Source organism: Triturus cristatus, chromosome 9 (genome assembly GCF_964204655.1).
Source record: "Triturus cristatus chromosome 9, aTriCri1.1, whole genome shotgun sequence".
NCBI lineage: Eukaryota > Metazoa > Chordata > Amphibia > Caudata > Salamandridae > Triturus > Triturus cristatus.
In genome coordinates, this window is record NC_140592.1 from 40,120,706 (window position 1) to 40,143,598 (window position 22,893).

Genomic DNA, 22,893 nt, shown 5'->3' on the forward strand with positions numbered 1-22,893 from the left:
CGGAGAAACACAAACGTAAAGCTCATGACCTAATATAAGAGGGAAAGCTCATTACTAACACCTCCATTAAATGTGCCCTCGATGCAGCGGACACTGCTTCTAGAGCTATAAATACTAGTGTCCTGCTTCGCCGTCATGCCTGGCTCAGGATCTCAGGGTTTAAGCCAGAAGTCCAGGCATCCATACTAAATCACCCCTTTGACCAACAACACCTATTTGGGCCAAAGGTGGACGAAGCATTAGAAAAAATGAAAAAGGACACGGACACAGCAAAGTCTATGGGGGCATTACAATCCCAAACCCCTAGATGCTCCTTTCGACGTTCGTCCTTTCGTAGCACAGGCAGAGGTTACTCCACCGATAGTGCCTCTACCTCCTACAAGTCCCCTCCTCAAAATACCTTCTCAAAGGGCTACCAAAGAGGTGGATACAGGGGCAACAACAATAAGGGCAGGGGCAAAACCAACACCACCCGTTCTGCCACACCGCCCACACTATGACTTCCCCTCGCTCCCCCCAGACCATCCCACTCCGGTCGGGGGCAGACTACAAAACTTTATTCATGCCTGGGAGTCCATAACATCGGACAAATGGGTGACCCAAATTATTCGGTCAGGGTACTGTCTCGAGCTAACATCTACGCCACCCAATATCCCACCAAGGCACCGTCCAATGTCACAGGAACATTCCACACTGCTCAAACAGGAGGTAATCTCCCTCCTCTAAAAACACGCTATAGAGTAAGTCCCCGTCAATCAGCAAAATTTAGGGGTCTACTCTCTGTATTTTCTAATACCGAAAAAAGACGGGACCCTGCGGCCCATTCTGGACCTCCGGCCTCTAAATGCATACATACATTCAGACCATTTCCACATGGTCACCCTACAACAAGTCCTCCCACTCCTCTGTCAGGGAGACTTTCTCACTACCTTGGATCTGAAAGACGCATACTTTCATATTCCAATACACCCTTCTCCCAGGAAGTACCTCAGGTTTGTGGTGGACGGTCAGCATTACCAATTCACGGTTCTCCCCTTCGGGGTCACCACCGCACCACGGGTGTTTACCAAATGCCTAGCGGTAGTAGCAGCACACCTCAGACGTCAACATATTCACGTCTTCCCTTACTTAGACGACTGGCTGATAAAAGCCGCGTCCTACGACCAATGTGTGCAACATACAAACAGCACCATCCAACTGCTCAACCAGCTGGGCTTCACGGTGAACTACCAAAAGTCACACCTCATACCATCTCACACAAAGCAATATCTCGGGGCCACTATAGACACCTCCAAGGGTATAGCCTATCCCAATTCAGCCAGGATCGCAAGCATACAAGCCTTGCGCCAAACGTTCATCGCTCAGCACTCTCTCCCAGCAAGAGTGTTCATGAAGCTAATAGGGATGATGGCATCTTGCATCTTCATAGTGCCCCATGCAAGACTCCACATGCGTCCACTCCAAGAGTGCCTAGCACGACAGTGGAACCAGGCCTAGGGACAGCTGACGGATCTGGTGTTGGTGGACGGCCGCACCCATCACTCTCTGCAGTGGTGCAACACCACAAACCTTTCCAAAGGGCGGCCGTTCCTGGACCCGGTTCCTCAGGTGATTCCAACAGCGGACGCATTGCTCTCCGGCTGGGGAGCGCACCTCCTACACCTCACAATGCAAGGTCTATGGACGCCACAGCAAAAATCGCTCCACATCAACCAACTGGAGCTATTGGTGATCTTTCTAGCCCTAAAATCCTTTCAGAAACAGATTTCAGCCAAAGCAGTCCTCATTCGCACAGACAATATGACTGCAATGTATTATATTCAAAAACAGGGGGGGGGACACTCTCCCCAGCTCTCCCGCTTAGCACAGAGCATATGGAGATGGGCAATTCCACAAAAAATCTTTCTCCTGGCACAACACGTCCCAGGCATACAAAACACCATGGCAGATCTGCTCAGCAGACAAACGCAGCAACTGCACGAATGGGAACTGCATCCACAAGTTCTTCGCCCATTCTTCCACAAGTGGGGGCATCCTCAGATAGACCTCTTCGCCACCCACGAAAACAAAAAATGCCCAAGCTTCGCCGCCAGATACCCACACCCATTGTCCAAAGGCAATGCGATATGGATGAACTGGTCAGGCAAATTTGCATACGCCTTTCCACCTCTCCCACTAATTCCATTAGTGGTCAGGAAACTACAACAGCATTCCCTCACACTCATTCTGGTAGCCCCAACATGGGCCAGGCAGCCGTGGTACACCACACTATTACAGCTATCAGTGGTACCACATCAAAAACTGCACCTGTCCCCATGCCTCCTAACTCAGAACCATGGAGAAATCAGACACCCGGACCCAGCTCAGCTCAACCTTGCGATCTGGCTCCTGAAATCTTAGAATTTGGGTACCTTAACCTTCCCCCTGACTGCATGAATATTATCAAGGAAGCCAGACGTCCTACCACTCGAGCATGTTATGCCGCAAAGTGGAAGAGATTTGTTATTTACTGCCGTAACAATACAATCAACCCCTTAGATGCATCCATACAACACATTATATGCTATCTACTCCATCTTCAAAGGTGTAACCTGGCATATTCTTCCATACGCCTACACCTAGCAGCGATTGCTGCTTACCTGCAAAACAGACAGCATTTATCACTGTTCAGAGTGCCCGCTATTAAAGCCTTTATGGAAGGCCTAAAACGCATAATTCCACCCAGGGCACCACCTTCTCCTGTATGGAATCTAAATGTAGTTCTTACAAGGCTAATGAGTCCGCCCTTCGAACCACTGCATAAATGTGAGCTACAGTTCCTCACCTGGAAAACTGCCTTTCTCGTAGCTATCACTTCCCTTAGAAGGGTTAGTGAAATACAAGCGTTCACTATACAGGAACCCTTCTTACAAATACATCACAGCAAAGTGATACTTCGTACGAATCCAAAATTTCTGCCCAAGGTCATTTCCCCCTTCCATCTCAATCAATCAGTGGAATTACCTGTTTTTTTCTCGCAACCTCAATCTGTTGCGGAAAGGGCTCTACATACACTTGATGTTAAGAGGGCTTTACTGTACTACATACAAAGAACGCAACCTTTCAGGAAGACTAAACAATTGTTTGTCTCCTTCTCTCCACCGCATAAAGGCAACCCCATCTCTAAATCAGGGATAGCTAGGTGGATTGTAAAGTGCATACAAATTTGCTATCACAAGGCAAAAAGAACATTATCTGTTCCACCTAAAGCCCACTCTTCAAGAAAGTTAGGGGCTTCTACGGCTTTTCTAGGGAACATACCCTTAGATGACATCTGCAAAGCAGCCACTTGGTCAACACCACACACCTTCACAAAACATTACTGTGTAGACGTGCACTCCAAGCAACAAGCTAGTGTGGGCCAGGCTGTACTAAAGACACTATTTCAAACCGCTGCAACGGATACCGGTGGTCGCCGCTAGGGCTGGGTACTGCTATATAATCTATGCAAAAGTGTACAATCTGCAGCTCATATGCCTCGAACGGAATATGCTACTTACCAGTATGCATCTGTTCTTGGCATGTAGAGCTGCAGAGTTGTACACGCCCACCCGCCTCCCCGGCTACCTGTATCCGTTCCAGTCTATCTTATTTAGATACAATGCACATGGGTTTCTCACTGTAATCACTACGCTCCATCATTTCCCTGCTGGCGAAAACCAATCTGAGGATGGAGCCGAAGCCCATGCGCAGTACGGACCGAAGGAGGAGTCACCGAACTCGTGACTTCCAAAGACTGTCCAAGAACAAAAACAAACTGCAAACATCCAGGCCCAACACCAGATGGCGATCTATGCAAAAGTGTACAACTCTGCAGCTCTACATGCCAAGAACAGATGCATACTGGTAAGTAGCATATTCCTTAAGCAACCGAGGACAATTGAGACATACAACTAATCAAACTTAGCTATCTCGGAAGAATGAGCAGCAAGCAACCCCCGCCCCTCGCCTTTCATCTGACGTAACGTAGACGACTCAACCCACAAAATATCTCCTAGGACTAGGACTTCCAACCCAAAGTCAATATAGGAGAGAAACAGGCGTAAACAGGGCCACGTTGTTTCTGGGGGCTAGTCACTCAGATGCACGGTGATGCAAAGAAGCATAACGGAATCACCGTCTTCAAACCCCTCAACAGCTGGCCACCAAAGTAACACAAGTTATCTCACATTTTGTAAAACCCAACATTAGCCACACTCCTCACTGTTCAGGCTTGTTAAGTGGTGGTGTTATTCTGCAGTAGTACACTACAGTCAAAATTCCACCAAAGAAGTTGTCCTACATAGGTGTCTTGAAGTCAATTACATTACATCACATCATGTGACCTTGTTTTAAGCACTTGTATTGCAAACAATCTTTCATTTTCAGAATGTGCACATCCCTCTTCAGATAGGCATAACCACTGAAACCAATTAATGATCCTGATTTTCTGTTTGGCCCCTTGATTGCATTCAATGGCTTGCACTAATGCATCAGTCGGAGCACTTTTGCTAAACCGTTCTGACGCAGTTGTCATGCGCTCGCAGAACAAAAGATTTCGAGTATGTTTTATTGGCTTTCTGGATACGATAAAGTGGAGAATATCCTTCAGCAGTCACACATGCATTTTTCTACATCAGCCTTTTTGCATTTCTAAATGTAATAATATTTAAAAGCTTTTCTCTGTAACATCAGACAGCATCCATATTAATTATGCTACATTTCTACACCTGACTAAAATGACCCTCCTTCTCCACATTTCAATGCTTTAACATCTGATGAGCCATCGAGGGTTGTTGAAGGACTGCGGACTATCTCTTGTCAAAAGATCATCCTGTCTTAAAGAACTGCTGCAATATTTATTTTTACAATTTACAGACCGCCTGATCCGTAAAATGAGGACAGATCCTGGATCCTCACCCACCTACAGATCCTTGGGACGATTACATCATGCCCACTCCCTCCCCTCTGCCGCATCATCCAGCGGACTTGCCTCCTGAAGACATGGGGGGGTCCACAATTTAATGGTAAGGACGTCCACTAGATTTCATCTCCCGATGACTGTGAAGCATACAGATTGTTTTCTATATGACTTCAAAGAGGAAACTGGAAAATCCATTCAATCAATCCCCATAATTGACTATATTTGGCAGGAGGGAGTGAAGATTATGAAGACACTGGCCGCGGTATCACCAGTGCTCCCTCAAATTGATCAGAAATACAGGGTACCATAGGATTTCCCTACTTGCCTCACTGGTCACCCGAAACCAGATTCTGTCATTTCATAGGCAGCACAAAGATTTTTTAAAAATCTAGCTGCTCCTATCTCAACTCCCCCTGATAAGGAAGTGCATAGGCCGGACAGTATGGGGAAGCGTTTTTCCAGCATGGCTGCAGTTACAGTCCAGGCGGTCAATGCTTTATCAATCATCGGCCGCTACAATGTGGTCTGACATTGCCTCTATGCTAGACCTCATCCCTGAAGATAGGAGGCTAAGAAGATCCTATTGGAGTTAGAGTGAGCAGCCTCGGACACCATTGACTGTGCTATGGATATAGCCAACACAGGTTTCCGCCTGCTGGCAAGCGCGGTAGTGTTAAGGCGTCAGGGATGGTTGAAAGCCACTACCTTCAGATCCGAAGTGCAAACAAAGATTTTAGACATGGCGTTTGATGGGGACTATTTGCTTGGGAATTTTTTGACAAGGCACTATTAAAACTGACACTGCAAAGGCGTTGGGCACTCTCCAATATAGAAAAATGCCTTTCAGAGGAGCAAAAGGACGCGGTTTCACCGCATACAGAGTCGGTGATCAGAGAACCCATCAGTACCAAGCCTATCCACCGCAATACAGGCAAACCTACCAGCCTCCTACTTACCGTCAGTCTATTACAGCTGGTTTCTCTCGTCAAGACTGCCACAAAAGAACACCTACTCTGGGACGAGACGCTGGAAGAAAGCAATGATCTAGACCGGGTACCAGCGTTGCCCTCCACCCCCTTACCTCTCCAGTGGTTGCGAAGATCTCCAATTTTTTGTGTCAATGGGAGAACTGTGGTCATACTCTAGAGTTCACGGAAATACCTCCCACTACTCCACCCAAAGGAGACCCCCGCCCCTGGTCTTCACTTATTGCACAAGGAGGCAAAAATGATGCTCTCAAAAGAAGCAATCAAGGATGTTCCAACTCTATAAAGGGGTCAGGGTTTCCACTCCCGTTTTTTCTTGATAAAGATTAAATCGGGGGAGTGGAGACCAATACTGGATCTCAGGAAGCTCAAGTTCCTAAGAGAGCAAACATTCAGGATGGTAACCTTGGCCAAGATCCTGCGTCACCTCTACAGAGGAGACCGCATAATTTCCCTCTATTTGGAAGATTCATATTTCCACATCCCCATCCATCGAAAATTCCTCAGGTTTACGGTAGCTGGTACCCACTACCAATTTTAGGTCCTCCCTTTCGGCCTCAAATCGGCACCAAGAAAATTTACCAAATGCCTCACTCCAGTAGCCGCTGCTCTACTTTTTCAAGGTCACCAAGCATTCCCCTACTTGGACAACTGGCTGCTGAAGGCACCAACAGCAAGTCAAGCTACCAGAATCACAAACGCTTATCTTCAACTGTTCAACAAGCTAGGACTGATAGTGAACTTCAAAAAGTCATCGTTTCTTCCCAGCCAAATCATACCATTTCTGGGAGCCAGACTAGATACAGTCCAATGCAAAGCCTTTCTATCGGACGGACGCCAGATAAGACTACAGCAGTTTGCTATGGCCAGCTCAAGAAAAAGGTCAGTTTCTGTAAGGAGGTACAAATCGCTCCTAGGGATGTGCTAATTAGCCATAGACCTAGAAGAGACCTGACCAGGAGGAACTTCAACAACAGTGGCTGCAAATATCGGGATCCTTCAAAGACATCGTTCGGGTCACCCCGGTTATGAAAGAAGCAATGCAGTGGTGGTACCATAGACCAAATCTTTCGAAGGGCCTGACTTTTTTGCAAGAGATTCCATATTACATCCTGCCAACGGATGCCTCTATGGAAGGCTGGGGAAAACACATACAGGACCTCCAAATTCAAGGCGAATGGTCCAGTTCTGAAAAACTAAAGCACATCAACAGTCTGGAATTAAAGGCCAAATCCCTCTCTCTACAGGCCTTTCTACCTAGGATAACAGGTGCCTCCGTGCTGGTTCATACGGAGAATACCACCAGTATGTTCTACTTACAGGTGGGAGCCAAGTCTCTCACGTTTCCGCAGGAAGCTCAAGCGTTATGGAACTGGACAATGGAGCATAGAATTTCTCTCAGAGCCGGACACGTTCCAGGCTTGCATAGCACACTAGCGGATGCTCTCAGCAGAGCAACAAACAATTGCCACGAATGGGAGCTTAGTCAGCACCAGTTGGACAGAGTATTTGCTTTGTGGGGATAACGAGCGCTAGACCTAGGCCAAGGCAGGGAAGGAACTGCGAACACAAAAGTTACTGTTGCAAGATGGATTTCGGCGGTAATTCAGTTTTGTCACATCAAGGGTAACAGGCCCTTGCCAAACGGACTAAAGCTCAATCCATCAGATCAGTAGCCATGTCAGCAGCCCTTTTCGCTGCAGTGACACTGGAGAAGGTTTCTCGTGCTGCGAACTGGAACACAATGGAAAAACATTATGGCCTCTTTAGGTGATTATCCCCACCTTTTGCTAGATTCATGTCCTTCCCGTTTCCCATCTCCCCTGCCTCCTTTTGTGAAGTTTCCTATGAAGGTAATTTTCTGGAATGGGGGACATAACTTGTCCTTCTGTTTGATTTTTGGTCAGGGTGGGATGTGCAGTTCCATATGAATGATTTGATCCTTCAGAATCTCTGAAAGATATAGAAACCAAGCTAAGAAGTCATTTTATGTAGGTTGTGGCAGTGGTACATGCAGTGGACACCACTTGCTGAGATATTAGAGTCAATGCTCTAGTCATAATCACAGATTTCACACTTGAAAGGAAGTGGAGCCTTTCAGAGTTGTTGTCCATGTTCAGTATGCGTCAGTGGGTATCCATTCACTCCTCGATCTAGTTTAGAGTTGGAAATGCTCAGTAGCAGAATAATCGCCACCTTACTGACGTCCGCTTGGAGTCTGCAGCATACCTACAGAAGTACAGCATTGGAATGTAGGATTTAACTAGTGGCTCAGCCTAGATGTTGAATACAGAGGACCTCTTGCATACCCACTGGGCATGTGAGCACAGAAGAAACTAAATGAGTGCTTTACCTTGGCCAGACTAATTTTAATTGAACCTTTAACAATCGGTTTGCAGCTTGTTCTCTTGGCAGTTTCACAGGTCCTTAGAGGAACACTCATTCCAGTGGGGGCAATACTTTGGTAATCTGTGGTGAATTCTCTGCAAGTGCCTAATGTGCCTGAGAGGACTACCTCGAGAATCATGAGTAGCACCTGTAGCATATAACAAAAACCTTTGGGGAAAAAAATAATATTCCAGTGCTCAGCACTAGATTGCATGTATAGAGCATTGCCTGTGAAATTGCAACGAATAACCTGGAAACCTAGAAAGTGAAATTTCTCTGCACACCATTCCTCCACTAGCTCATTCAAGCTGTATCTGATATCTACAGGAATATCGGAAGGTGAAGAAAGTTTTTTTATTTTTTTTATTTTAGGCTCTGAAATTCGAAAGAAGGAACTTGAAGGTTTTCACCCCTTTGAAGCTGTCGGAAGCATTCTTGACTTGGTGTAATCAACAACTTGTAAAGCTATACATCCAGAACACAATCTCTTTTGCTCAATGGAGGGGTTCAGGTGTTTTGGTGCTAGGCATGGTCGTGATGATGCGTGTGGGATTAAGCATCAATGTAGCTTTCCTATACAATAACCTCTTGGTTGTATTATGAAGTGAACCTTTGTTTTAGAGAATACTGGTCCTTTCTCTGCACACTGTTCAGGTTGTTCATTAATAAAAATGGAAGCAAACACTTCCAAAGATAATGAGAAATAATTTGCCACAAGTTTTGCTCCCATAAAACCTAAAGCATTGTTTGCTTTTCTTGTATAGAAATCAGCAATTTAAGTGTTTGTTTGCCTTTTGGATCGCAGGGCCAAGCTGTCCAAGTTTCTGAAGTGGACCCTCAACCTGAACCGTCACCTGAACTTATGCTCCCTAATTCCTTGAAGCCAGAAGAAGGACTTGAAGTGTGGAAAAACTGGGCACAGATGAAGAACGCAGAGCTGGAAAAGAATACCCACAACCGATTAGCTCCTATTGGTAGTGAGTGTCTGAACAACCAGTCTTTTCATGTTCCTTGTGTACAGAGTTGAATGCTTTGAAGAGTTGAAACATTTGCTTACTGGTGTTTAACTGGAGCTAGTGTTTGCTCCTGAGCGGTCCTTCACTAACCTTTCCTCCTAGCACCTTTCGCCCAACCTTCTCAGCGTGGCTGCATGTAGTATTTTGAACTAGGAGCATTTTGCTCCTTAATTTTGAAGGTTGTGGGAAAATCATTCTGTTATGAATTAGACATGGTAGTTTCCGTTCTCAATGGTAAATATCCCAAGACGAGTAACAAATCCATTTTCACTTGATCACAGATGTTTTTCTATGGCAACACCTAGATGAAAACCTGTACATTCTTTCAGATGAGGCAGAAATATGGTAGAACTCTTTGTGGCTTTGTGCGTTGTATGGTATGGAGCCGAACATATTGACAAGAGAGCAGGTGGACACATTTCTGCATATAGTTTACTTCACATTGCATGCGCTGTGGCCATTTTTGCTCCTGTTTAATCTGTTCGTTTTGTACTGATTTTTATAGGATAAAGCCAGGTACCTAAGTACTTACCTGGAGCACTACTGGGGAAGTGAACTGGATCTGAGGTTATGCTAGAAAATGTGAATTCAATTCTGTATGAAAAGCAGAGCAAACCTGGCCAGTCCAGATTTGTGTAGGCTCTGCCACCACTGTTACACTAATGGTTTTACCAATTTGTGCTCTAAAGACAGAAAGCACACTCTTCACAATACACAAACAGCATGGATATGGATGCATTATAATTACAGAGAGCAATATATTGCTCAAATGTGGCTTTATGACCCTTTAATTCCGACCTAAGAGAGAAGTAATGCAGTAGCCTATAAAGATGTAAGAGGGTGTTAAAGCATGACTGAGGCTATGCCTTCTGGATTAGGCAATGTCTGCATAGTTCTGCAGCAGTCTGAGTGCTTACAAAATGCACAGGCAGTTTGCAACCATTTGCAGCAGAGAGTCTAACATTGCACTGCTGGTTGCCTGCTATGATGCTTGTAATTCGGTGAGTGTGACCACCACTTATTTTACCATTGATTCATCCCAGCGTGTGTAATTAGGCAAAAGAAGAGAGCTAGTTCGAACCTTTGTGAAATCTTGTTGCCTCCTTCTGGATTTACTAAATGTTGGGTTCTGTTCAACGTTTGTGACCAGGACATGCGTAACCATTTTCCACGTACTGATTGAGAGCCAGTTGAAAATGTCCCTCTCCAGCTTCAGGGTTGGGAACATGAGGTGGTGCCAGCATTGACTTTGGCTGCCATGTCAAGTTTGCTGTTGATGATGATCCTGAGTTTCTTGGCATGGGTGGAGGGGGTGGTGTTGGTCCTAGCTCTGTTAGCCACCACGTGAAATCCCATGGTGATCTCGATTTCAGTATTGTCAGTGTTCAGCTTTAGACAGTTGGTCTTCATGGAGTGTGCGATTTCAGTCATGCAGGCATTTAACTTCATCCGGGTACGGAGCGTTTTGTCTGTGAGGGAGAGAATGAGTTGGGTATCGCCTGCATAAGAGAGGATGTTTATCTTGAAAGCAGATGATGCTGGCTAGAGGCAGCATGTATGCGTTAAAGAAGGTCCGGCTCGGGGAGGGTTCAATTCACCTGATTTGTAAAGCACATGGCTACCCGATACCGAGCTTCCCAGCACTAGCAATTCTAGAAGGAGCGAGAGAAGGGTGATTAGGTGAAAAGCTAGGTTTTTAGATTCTTTCTGAACCTCAAAAATGTGCCCTCCGCCTAATCAGTAAGGAATTAGAGTTTGGGTGCAAGGTGTGTAAAGGAGCAGCCCCCACTACTGGATTTTATGATTCTGGAGACCACCTGTAAGTCAAGATTATTAGACCTAAATGCTCTCATTGTCCGATGAGGTGTCCAGCTGATGGAGGACATGTGAGCCCCCTTTGTGTTTTGCCCGATGTGTCATGCATAGTGCCTTAAATTGTACTCTACAACCTATGGGCAGCCAGTGGAGAGTTTTAAGTGCTGTTTGTGCTGACTGAGGTTTTGCGATACCTAGAAGTATTCGTGCGGCAGCGTTCTGAATAATTTGACATTTTTTGACGACAGAGACTGGGATACCCAAGTAAAGAGTTGCTATAGTCAAGGCAAGAAAGAATCAATCCTTGGATCACAATTCTATGTGACTCCATTGGGAGCCTATTCAGAGTCTTTCTTAGGGCTCTCACAAGGCCGAAGCAGCAGCCAGACACCATCTTTGTTTGGGAGGCCATGTATTCTTGCAGAACTTTGTAAGTGGGTGACCGATGCATACGGTGTCAGGCTGACTGAGTGGGTGCTTCCCGTTAGAAGGAGCAGATTAATTGGCATGATTGTCCTTGGATTCCGATATTGTTTAGGCGTTGGATGAGGATGGGGTGGGAGACTGTCAAATGCTGCGGATAGGTCCAGGAGGATGAGGGCCACCGTGCCTCCTCTGTCCAGAGTTAAGCGGATGCCATCCGGTGGCAGCAGTGTGAGCAGTTTCCGTGCTGTGGTTGGGTCTGAAACCCGTAGTAGTTGATGACTGTTGAGGTATTCGATGAGGTGTTTGTTCATGATTTTCTCTACGACCCAAGATTTTAGTCGGTGATGGTGGGGATATGCTGTTTTGTTGACCTTTATTTATGTGTGGAAAAAGTGTGCGATTGCTGTGAAACTTAAGAGCGAGGTTGCAAGTTTGGGTCACTGGGTTTGGGGGGGGGGGGCGAAGTCCTCAGGGAAAGGTTAGAGAGAAAGGGCTGACCAAGCTAAAGAGCTGAATTCCAGCCCTTTTTCTATTAACACATACCAAGTTATTCTGCATCGACTGACCGAGCAACAGTTAAATAGCTTAAAGAGGTTGCCAGAATTGTATTCGAGTTTGAATTGGAGGTCAGTGTCATCAACATATATTTGGTACTCAGTCTTGTGGGAGCCAAGGATGACTGCCAATGGTTTCACATAGGCATCAAATAGAATAGGTGATAAGGCAGGCCCTGTATTTGTCTGTAGGATTTCTGTTTTGGGCGGGGGGGGGGCTACAGTAGTACTTGCTTTTAAGTTCATCATGGTCTGATCAAAGAACCCTAGGTTATCTTGGGTAGCATAGATTATCTTACTTTTATTGTAGATATCTCTGTCTGTGAAAGATTTACACCTAGTTTCACCTTAATGTAACCACTTTTAGGACAAGTATGCAGAGTGTTGAGCTTCTGAAGTGCCTTGCTATAGACCAGAGAGGAACTATATCATTTCAAGTCTCAGCTGCCACAAGAAATCTGGACGTAAGCAACAGCAAAAAACATAATCTTTATGATGTATCAGGAAAGCAAAACCATTAATGTAGACCTGTTAGGCAGACAAAAAGGGATGCCATATGAATAGAAAATGAGAGGACTTAGAACCACATGGACACCTTTGCCAAAAATGCTGATTCTAAAACTACGTTTGTGGCATGTGTCGCTGCAGATACACCTACTCTGCATACCCCTGTCATCTACTGTTTGGCTCGGATGTGTACAACTTGTTTTTCTTCAAAGAAGTCTCTCAGGTCACAAGGTATAACTCCTCCTATGACTTGGTAATGTGCAGGGTCATCAGTTCCATTGTTAGATTGTTAATCTCCACTGTCTGGTTCAGACATGTTACTGATGCCCCTAGCCAAAAGGGACACTTTAACTGTTCACTTGTTCCCCAATCTGCAATACCTTTAGCACTCACTGTAATTCCCTAGTAAATGGTACCCCAGGTACTTAGGGCATGGGGTCCTAAAGAGGGTCCTTCAGGGTTGCAGCATGTAAAATGCCACCCAAAGAGACCCCCTCAGCACCAACATGCGAACTGCCATTGCAGGCTGCGTGCCATGATGCATAAAAAAGTAAGGACATGACATGGCCCACCTCCTGTGTGCCATATCCACAGACACTGCATTCAATATAAGTAGGGGAGAGGAGTTGGCCTAACAGCTGGGGCGGTCGACCTAGAATCCGGGGAACTGGGTTCGAGTCTCTGAAATGACGCTGAACATCCTGTGATTCTGGGCAAATCACTTAATCTCCCCGTGCCTAATAAAAATGAATGTGTGTAAAGCAACTGGTGCTATGTAAAGTGCTCTGATTCCCAATTCGGGTCAAGTTCGCGCTATATAAGGCTCTGTAAAATAAAAATAAAATAAAAAATAAGTCAGCCCTACAGCAGCCCTAAGGCATGGTGCATTATATTACATGTCGTCATATCTGCATGAGCAGATATGCCCCTGTGCTGTCTAGTTTAATTGCTAGATAGTACAAGTGAACAGGGAAGCAATCTTAAGTACATTTACTGGGCACTGGTCATTACGAGTTTCCCCAGCTACATGGAGGCTTCACTGAAACACCAAGTGTTTGATATAACACACCTAGTCATAATAAATCCTTACTAATTCCAGTAGTGGATTTATTGAGACATGCACCCAGAGGACACTTTAGAGGTGTCCTCTGAAAATCCAGCAACCTCTAGTGTACTGGCTGACTGGTGTAGACCAGCCTGCCACCACAGACAGGTTTTTCAACCCCTGCAGGTGGGAAGCTAGTCAGGAGGCGTGTTAACTATCAGGCCAGGTACACCCCTAAAGTGAGTTACCTCTAGTGAACTTGAAAAGTAGAATCCCACCACCTTTATTTTTGGTGAAAATATATACCCTTGGTCAGTTTATGCCCACTCCCCACACAAAGTGGTCATATAGGGGGTGTATGCACCCCAATGGTAAGTAGCCCGTTGGCTACTACCCAACACTGCCCTCAATGTCCCTAAATTGAGTATTTAGATGGCACCCCTGACACCAGGAACTTAGACTCGACAGACACAGGAAGAAGGGGGCAAAGAAGAGCGAAGGAGCGCAAACTGAGGACCAGCTGTGAAGTTTTTGGTGCCAAACCCTGCCTTGACTATCATGACACACAGACACTGCTGTTCATCTGCCAAGAACCTCAGTGCATTGCCAGCAATCTCCCTTGGAGTAGAGGAGCTACTCCCCCGCAGCTTGCAGGCACCAAACAGCAAAGCCCAATTCTCCATTCTGCTGCTTCCCGGTCTCACCGACGCAGCAGCTGCCCAGGAAGATGTCACTGTGCTCCAGGAGGTCAGATCAGTCTCCCCACCAAGTGAGAAGACGCCACGACCAACCAGAGCCATACAGCATCAGTACCAGGGTCACCGAACCTCTTGCAGCAACCAAGGCCTGTGTGAGTCCAATCTGGACTCCAAGACCCGGGCAGCCAATGAGGTATGCCAGCCCCGTAGAGACCCACTTAGAGTGGCCCAGCTGTCCTGTTTTTGTCACCTCTACTGGCGAGACCGACAACCATGAGTGTCCGTGATGCACACGCCCACCTGACCTAACAACTCTGCACCCGAGCACTCCAGCCTGGCTTCCCGAGAACTAACTGTGCTTCCAGGGCCCGTTTGAACCGTGGCCCCTGTTGGGACCTCCCGGATGTATTCCTGTCCCCAAGTTGTTCTTGTAGACCAGATACGCCTGCAACTGGCTGTACAGATGGGAGAAACAGGGAGAATGAGGAACTGCAGCTTGGTGAACTCCTTCAAAAAATGATTCTTACGGGAAACCTAGTGGTCGGATGCATCCTCGGATGGAGGATATTGTCTTTCATAAAGGAGCACAGATGCTGGGGGACAAGGGTGTGATGCTGGTAAAGGAATGTAGCACCAACTCTGAAGACTGTGGATGACTAGTGTTGAAGCCCGAGCAGTTAGCGGCGTGGAGGTGACATACTAGAAGATGGAGGGACAGCTGGGCCTAGGAGGAAAAGCTGCCCCCTTTGGATCTTTATGGACTCTGCTGAGTGTGGCCCAGATGTTTATGCAGGGCTGACCTATGTGATTGAATGCCCCTGGGCTGTGAAGAAAAGGCCCCGCCACTGTTCTGCGGCTACGTTTTATCGATCGGTTGTTGTGGGAATAAAAATGTGTTCTCATGGAGTGTGGGGGGTCTTAACAGTTTCTATAAGAAGCAAAGAGTGTTGCCCTTCCTTAGGAGATGGGCATTGTCAAGAGCATTCTTGCAGGAGAACCACCTTGAAACTGAAATTCACACCCGCTTGTTGATGAAGTGAAGATGATGTATGTATGCTTCTCAGAGCACCTCCTATTCTAGGCGCAAACTCATCTGGATACACAGTGAGTGCTACTTAATGGAGAAGCTGTGTTTCGGGACATAAAAGGAAGATACTTAATAGTATGCAGCACACTTTGGAAGCAATGTATGTCTGTGCCCCTAATGGGGTGGAGATGGTCTTTTACCTAAAACTGATTTAAGTGGTGATGTCATGGTTGGAAACTTATAATTAGTGCAGGTGACTTTGTGATGACTGATGTGATTGACAGAAACTTCGCTAGGCTAAGAGATGTACACAGTAAACAGGCAACTGAATCACCTGCTAGATGTTAGATTTCTGAGAATTTATGGCGAGAAACTGGCTATTCATTTTTCTCTCCGCCACATGGCCTGAATAACCAACTAGAAAATGTCTTTAATCACTTTATGGGTATGGATGGGACAGGTGTTAGGGAGAGTGTTCCCTTCCATCCTTTGCTATGTATGACCTACCCACATTATAGGGTCTGAACTAAAGTCACTGTGGAGAAAGAGGGAAAATCTGGATGATTCTCCTTTGCATTTCTTTGATTTCAAGAAGCATGTGATTGAGAGTCACTTACACCAACTGGGGGTCTGCTACCACGAGATTCAACAAGTGTGATGTGATGAATGTGCTGATGGCTCTAAATGTCTGAAGGGGTAATTGTGGAACTAAGACAAAGTAGCCTGTATGCAGCCAGAAAAAGAGCACTTAAATAATCAGAACCAATAATTCATCTTGCAGTTTACATACACATTTCGTCATCATGAATTAGATATGATTAAACGGCATGAAAATATATGTTCGAGCCATATGAGCTGCAGATTACAAACTGTGCATAGATCGCCATCTGGTGTTGGACCCGGATGATGCAGTTGTTTTTCTCTTGGAAAGTCTTTGGAAGTCACAAGGTATGTGACTCCTCCTTTGGATCATATTGCGCATGGGCTTCGGCTCCATCCTCAGATTGTTTTTTTCCGCCATCGGGCTCAGATGTGTTCTTCGCGCTCCAGTTCGGAACCGTTCCAGTTTTCCTGATCGCCGCGCAATCCTCCCCCCCCCTCCGTCCCCCCGTCCCCCCCACCCCCCCCCCCCCCTCCCCCTTCGACGGTATTGTCTCGATCGCGTTCTCCAACACTCAACGTGACTCAACAATCTAAGTCTTCGATTCCGGTCGTCGACTAAGGCCTTCGGGTCTACCTGGGCTCCGGTCCTGGCTGATGGAAAGGACGCTATTTAAGAAGATCCTCGATGTGGGTCGAAGTTTCCCCACACCGATCTCCATGAGGTGTGCAACCTCTGCCTCTCCCCAGAACACGAGGCAAGGGACTGTCCAGCTTGCGCCTCCTTCCGATCGAAGAAGACGATCCGGGACCGACTAGCAAGGAGAACAATGGCTCACTCGTCGACTTCGATCCGATCCCCGACGACATCTTTGAAGAAGGCGTCGATGTTCCGGAACAGCACACCGAAGAAGGCCTCGTCAGCGCCTCCGAAGCGGACGACTCCGACGTCGAGGACATCACTCCGGCACAGAGGGGCGTGAGTACAGACGTCTACCCCGACCCTAAACCCCCCTCCATGCCATTGAAAAAGGCTTCGGGCCTAGGTATGCACCAAAAGACTGCTTCCCATACCTCGCTTCCGGACCCGGTTAAGAAGCCCATCACGCCTTCAGGCAGCTCGGACTCAAGCCAGCCTACCCTCGTTTTCTTTTTCGGTGCCGATGTGATTTTTTCGGCACTGAAAAAGAAAACGCCCCTTTCCTCGTCCGCGCCGAGCTTGACACCGAAGCTCTCGGCGCCGAAGACTGGCACCGGCTCCTCTGAGCGAGCAAGAAGTCGAAAAGCCTTAACGCCCAAACCTCGAAGCCGAAAGCCACCTCGGAACCGAGGAAGTCAAAAGACACTGCTAAACCCCACGGTTCAAAACCAAGAACCAGTGCCGAATCGACTCCTAAAAAACCCACGGCTCCGACACCATCGGCACCGAAGGATCTGCCCCTTACAGACTAACTGTTTCGACCCGATCCTTACCAAAAAAACCCTCGTAAAGGATCCAAAGACACGGCCTTTGGCGGTAAGCACAAAAAAAGATCACTGGACAAGCCTGCACCAGCTCCACCACCAAAAAGGAGAGACTTTGCCACCTCCCCTTTTGAGGATTCCTTCACCTCCTCCACCCCCACCCCATCATTCTCACACACCATCTCCAGATGAGGATGATGATGATATTATCTACGACGACGGGGCGGACAACCAACCAACAGGGGACCCTACTCCTACAGGCTCCCCAGACCCATGGGACGACTACAACATCTCAGAAGTCCCACAGGACGATCTTTACCCTTCTAGGCCCCCCCACATCCCCCCCCCCCCCCAGAGGACACCATGGGCTTTAACCAGCTTCTCCATAGGGCTGCCCGCTACCACGGGGTTGATCTCCACACAGACCCCGTAGAGGAGGACTTCCTCTGATACATTTGACACTGCACAGAGGTCCACCTCAATTCTGCCGATGCTTAAGGGGTTTATTAAGCACGCACCAGAGGTTTTTAAAGACCCAGTTATGGTCAGGTTCATTAACCCACGCATTGAGAAAAAATATAAAGCCGCCCCAAAAGACCCACCCTATATTAAAAGCCCCGCACCACTCGACTCCCTGATAGTCTGCAATGCGAGGAAACGTGCCAATTCCCAGGCATCAGATGAGGCTCCACCGCCAGATAAGGAGTCTAAACTCCTAGACGCCTCTGGCAAACGGACGGTGTCCCAGGCGGCCAACATCTGGCGTATCTCTAACACCCAAGTGCTCCTAGCCAGATATGACAGGGCACATTATGATGAGCTGGAGTCAATCATGCAACACCTCCCTGACAAATATAAACATAAGGCCAACAAATTGATTCAAGAGGGTAAAACCATCACAAACACTTCATCCGTTGTGCCCTCGATGCAGCTGACACCGCCTCCAGGGCAATAAATACCAGCACCCTTCTGCGTAGGCATGCCTGGCTACGCATCTCAGGTTTCAAACCTGAGGTTCAAAGTTCCATCCTTAACTACCCCTTTGATGAGAAACATCTGTTTGGTCCTAATGTCGATATAGCCCTCGAAAAAATGAAGGACACAGACCTGGCAAAATCTATGGGAGCCTTGCAGTCGCAAGCTCCCAGACGCTCCTTTCGCCGTTCCTCCTTTAGAAGCAACACCAGAGGCTACTCCTCCGACAGCGCCTCCACTTCCTACAAAACTCCTACCCAATCCACCTTCACTAGGGGTTATCAAAGAGGCAGTTACAGAGGTAACAACAACAAAGGCAGAGGCAAAACTAACACCTCCCGCTCTGCCTTCACCCCCACCCAGTGACTTCCCTCCACTTCCCCCAGATTATTCCACTCCAGTCAGGGGCAGACTCCACAATTTCCTTCCTGTCTGGGCTACCATCACCTCCGACAGATGGGTGTGGGTGCAACAAATAATCCAGTCCGGCTACTGTCTAGAGCTAACATCTACCCCCCCTACCATTCCACCCAAACAGCGCCCAATGTCACAGGAACATTTGTCACTTCTAAAGCAGGAGGTAATCTCCCTCCTACAAAAAAATGCAATAGAACCAGTTCCTGCCCACCAACAAAACAAGGGAGTTTGCTCCCTATATTTTCTCATTCCAAAGAAAGACGTCTCTCTCAGGCCCATTATGGACCTCAGACCCCTAAACCAATACATACACTCAGACCACTTTCACATGGTCACACCCCAGCAGGTGCTTCCTCTGCTCTTCCAAAACGACTTCCTAACCACCATAGACCTCAAGGACGCCTATTTCCACATTTCCGTTCACACCGCTCACAGGAAGTTTCTCAGATTCAAAGTGGACGGTCACCACTACCAATTCAAAGTACTCCCCTTCGGAATCACCACAGCGCCACAAGTGTTTACCAAGTGCCTAGCAGTAGTGGCAGCACACCTGAGAATACAACACATCCACGTCTTCCCATATCTAGACGACTGGATTATAAAAGCCAGCTCATACAATCAGTGTGTACAACACACTCGCGCCACTATCCAACTACTTCACGACATGGGCTTCAAAGTAAACTACGCCAAGTCCCATATCTGCATTCCTCCCACATACAACAATACCTCGGTGCCACCATAGACACCTCAAAAGCGTTAACCTACCCCGGCCCTGCCAGAATAGCAAGCATACAAGCTCTTCGCGCCAAATTTCAATCTAACACTCTCTTCCAGCCCGAGTGTTCATGCAACTTATAGGGATGATGGCCTCTTGCATATTCATAGTACCTCATGCAAGACTCCAGATGCGTCCTCTCCAAGAGTGCCCAGCACGATAATGGAACCAGGCTCAAGGTCAGCTAACAGATCTGGTGTTGGTAGACGGTCGTGCCCATCGCTCTCTGCAGTGGTGGACCGCCAAAAACCTTTCCAAAGGGCGACCGTTCCTAGAGCCGGTTCCTCAAATAGTTCTAACAGCGGACGCATCGCTCTCCGGCTGTGGAGCTCATCTACTACATCACACCATGCAGGGCAGGTGGACACCTCAACAAAAGTTACTCCACATCAACCATCTGGAGTTACTGTCCATATTTCTAGCCCTGAAAGCCTTTCAAACACACGTCTTAGGCAAGGCTGTCTTAGTCCGCGCAGACAACATGACAGCAATGTACTTCATCCAAAAACAGGGCGGCACACACTCTGCAGCTCTCTCAGCTAGCACAGACCATATGGAGGTGGGCCATACCTCAAAACATTTTTCTCCTAGCACATGTCCCAGGAGTCCAAAATACCATTGCAGATCTGTTGAGCCGTCAAACTCAGCAAATCCACGAGTGGGAACTTCATCCACAAGTTCTTCAACCATTCTTTCAAACGTGGGGGCAACCACAAATAGACCTCTTCGCCACCCACAATAATGCCAAATGCCCAAGCTTCGCCGCCAGATATCCACACCCATTGTCCAAAGGCAATGCGATATGGATGAACTGGGCAGGTAGATTTGCGTACGCTTTTCCGCCTCTCCCACTCATTCCCTTAGTGGTGCGCAAACTACAGCAACATTCCCTAACTCTCATCCTAGTTGCTCCAACTTGGGCCAGACAACCGTGGTACACCACATTGCTGGAACTCTCCGTAGTTCCGCATCAAAAATTACACCTCTCCCCACTCCTCTTAACCCAGAACCATGGAGAGATCAGACACCCGGACCCAGCTCAGCTCAACCTTGCGATCTGGCTCCTGAAATCCTAGAATTTGGTTAGCTTAATCTTCCCCCTGACTGTATGAACGTCATTAAAGAAGCTAGTCGACCTACCACTAGAGCTTGCTACGCAGCCAAGTGGAAACGTTTCGTGATTTATTGTCACAACAATAATGTCAATCCCTTAGCCGGGTCTGGTGGCTCAGTGGACTAATGCGTCTGCTGCAGGGGCCTGTGTTCGACCTCATGGTCACAGGTTCAAATCCCGGCGGGTCCACTCAGCCTTTCATCCATCTGAGGTCGATAAAATGAGTACCATTGAGTTGGGTAACAATAAACATCTGTTATTCAGCGCCAAGATACCCGTAGTGGTGAACGTGCGCTTTACAAATGCACGTGTTATGTTATGTTATGTTATGTTAGATGTGTCTATCCAACACATCATAGGCTACTTACTACACCTACAAAGATGCAACCTAGCCTACACGTCTATTAGACTACACCAGCGTATCTACAAAATAGACAGCATCTATCACTCTTCAGAGTAACTGCCATAAAAGCCTTCATGGAAGGCCTTAAGAGAATGATTCCCCTTAGAGTGCCACCCTCACCGGTGTGGAACCTAGACATCGTTCTCACAAGACTAATGGGGCCTCCATTTGAACCTCTACATAAATGTGAGCTTCAATTGTTAACATGGAAAACAGCTTTCCTTGTAGCCATTACTTCCCTCAGAAGGGTCAGTGAGATACAAGCACTCACCATTCAAGAACCTTTTCTGCAAATGCATCATAATAAGGTTGTTCTCCACACTAATCCAAAATTCCTTCCTAAAGTCATTTCTCCCTTTCACCTCAACCAATCTGTGGAACTGCCCGTATTCTTCTCGCAGCCAAAAACCATTGCAGAAAGAGCTCTGCACACCCTAGACGTCAGAAGAGCTTTACTCTACTATATTGAGCGAACACAACTTTTTTCGCAAGACCAAACAACTATTCGTGTCTTTCTCACCACCACACAAAGGCAACCCTATCTCCAAATCTGGGATAGCTAGGTGGATTGTTAAATGCATACAGATTTGCTACCACAAAGCAAAACGAACGCTATCTGTTCCCCCTAAAGCCCACTCTACACCCTTAGATGATATCTGCAAAGCAGCTACATGGTCTACACCGCGCACTTTCACTAAACCTATTGTGTAGACGTGCAAACTAAGCAACAAGCTAGTGTGGGCCAGGCTGTCCTCAAAACACTGTTTCAAAAAACTGCAACAGATACTGGTGGTCGCCGCTAGGAGGGGGTACTGCTACACAATCTGTGCACAGTGTGTAATCTGCAGCTCATATGCCTCGAACGGAATATGCTACTTACCAGTATGCATCTGTTCTTGGCATGTAGAGCTGCAGATCTACACACGCCCACCCGCCTCCCCGGCTACCTTTATCTGTTCCAGTTTTATCTTATTTAGATACAGCACATATGGGCATCTTTCCTGTTTCTTACAAAGCTCCATCATTTCCCCGCTGGCGAAAAACAATCTGAGGATGGAGGCGAAGCCCATGCGCAATATGATCCAAAGGAGGAGTCCCATACTTCGTGACTTCCAAAGACTTTCCAAGAGAAAAACAACTGCAACATCCGGGCCCAACACCAGATGCGATCTATGCACAGTGTGTAGATCTGCAGCTCTGCATGCCAAGAACAGATGCATACTGGTAAGTAGCCTATTCCTATCATATTGTGAGGTGCTTTCTGCGTAAGTAGTTTTTAATTGTGCTTATTGCAGATATTGTGCTACTCCTTGCTTATGGTACTGGAATGAATTGCAATGTTTTGCTTTTTAGGACGGCAGCTGTTGAGGTTTCAGGAAGATCTAATTTCCTCTGCGGTGGCGGAGTTGAATTATGGGCTCTGCTTGATGTCGAGAGAGTGTCGGAATGGAGATGGAGAACCTTATGACCCCGATGTTCTCTATTACATTTATCTCTGCATTCAGAAGGTGGGTAGAACACTCCTTTATGTTGTTCTGCACATACATGTATGTATCTCAAGACCGGTCTGTTTTCTTGTATTTTCTGCTTCTTTGACCACATTTGGTAGATTGAGAGTAGGAAAACTAGGGGAGTAGAGATAAAAAGATTAATTGGTAACCGTGAAGGAAGGGGGCAAGGGAGAGGGGTGGGGGGGTGGTGAGAAGGGAAGAATGTTGTGGTGTTTTTCTTTAAAATCATA

At 47.0% G+C, this 22,893-nt stretch overlaps 1 protein-coding gene across 6 annotated transcripts in view; it reads left to right on the forward strand.

The window, feature by feature from the left end:
* The window catches only part of QRICH1 (glutamine rich 1), a 308,643-nt gene that overhangs the window by 155,488 nt on the left and 130,262 nt on the right, over positions 1 to 22,893 (forward strand). For all 6 annotated transcript variants that reach the window (XM_085624337.1, XM_085624341.1, XM_085624340.1 and 3 more), the window contains 2 exons: positions 9,122 to 9,293; positions 22,506 to 22,660. In XM_085624337.1, the coding sequence (XP_085480463.1) occupies positions 9,122 to 9,293; positions 22,506 to 22,660 (327 nt within the window). The remainder of the gene's footprint in view (positions 1 to 9,121; positions 9,294 to 22,505; positions 22,661 to 22,893) is intronic.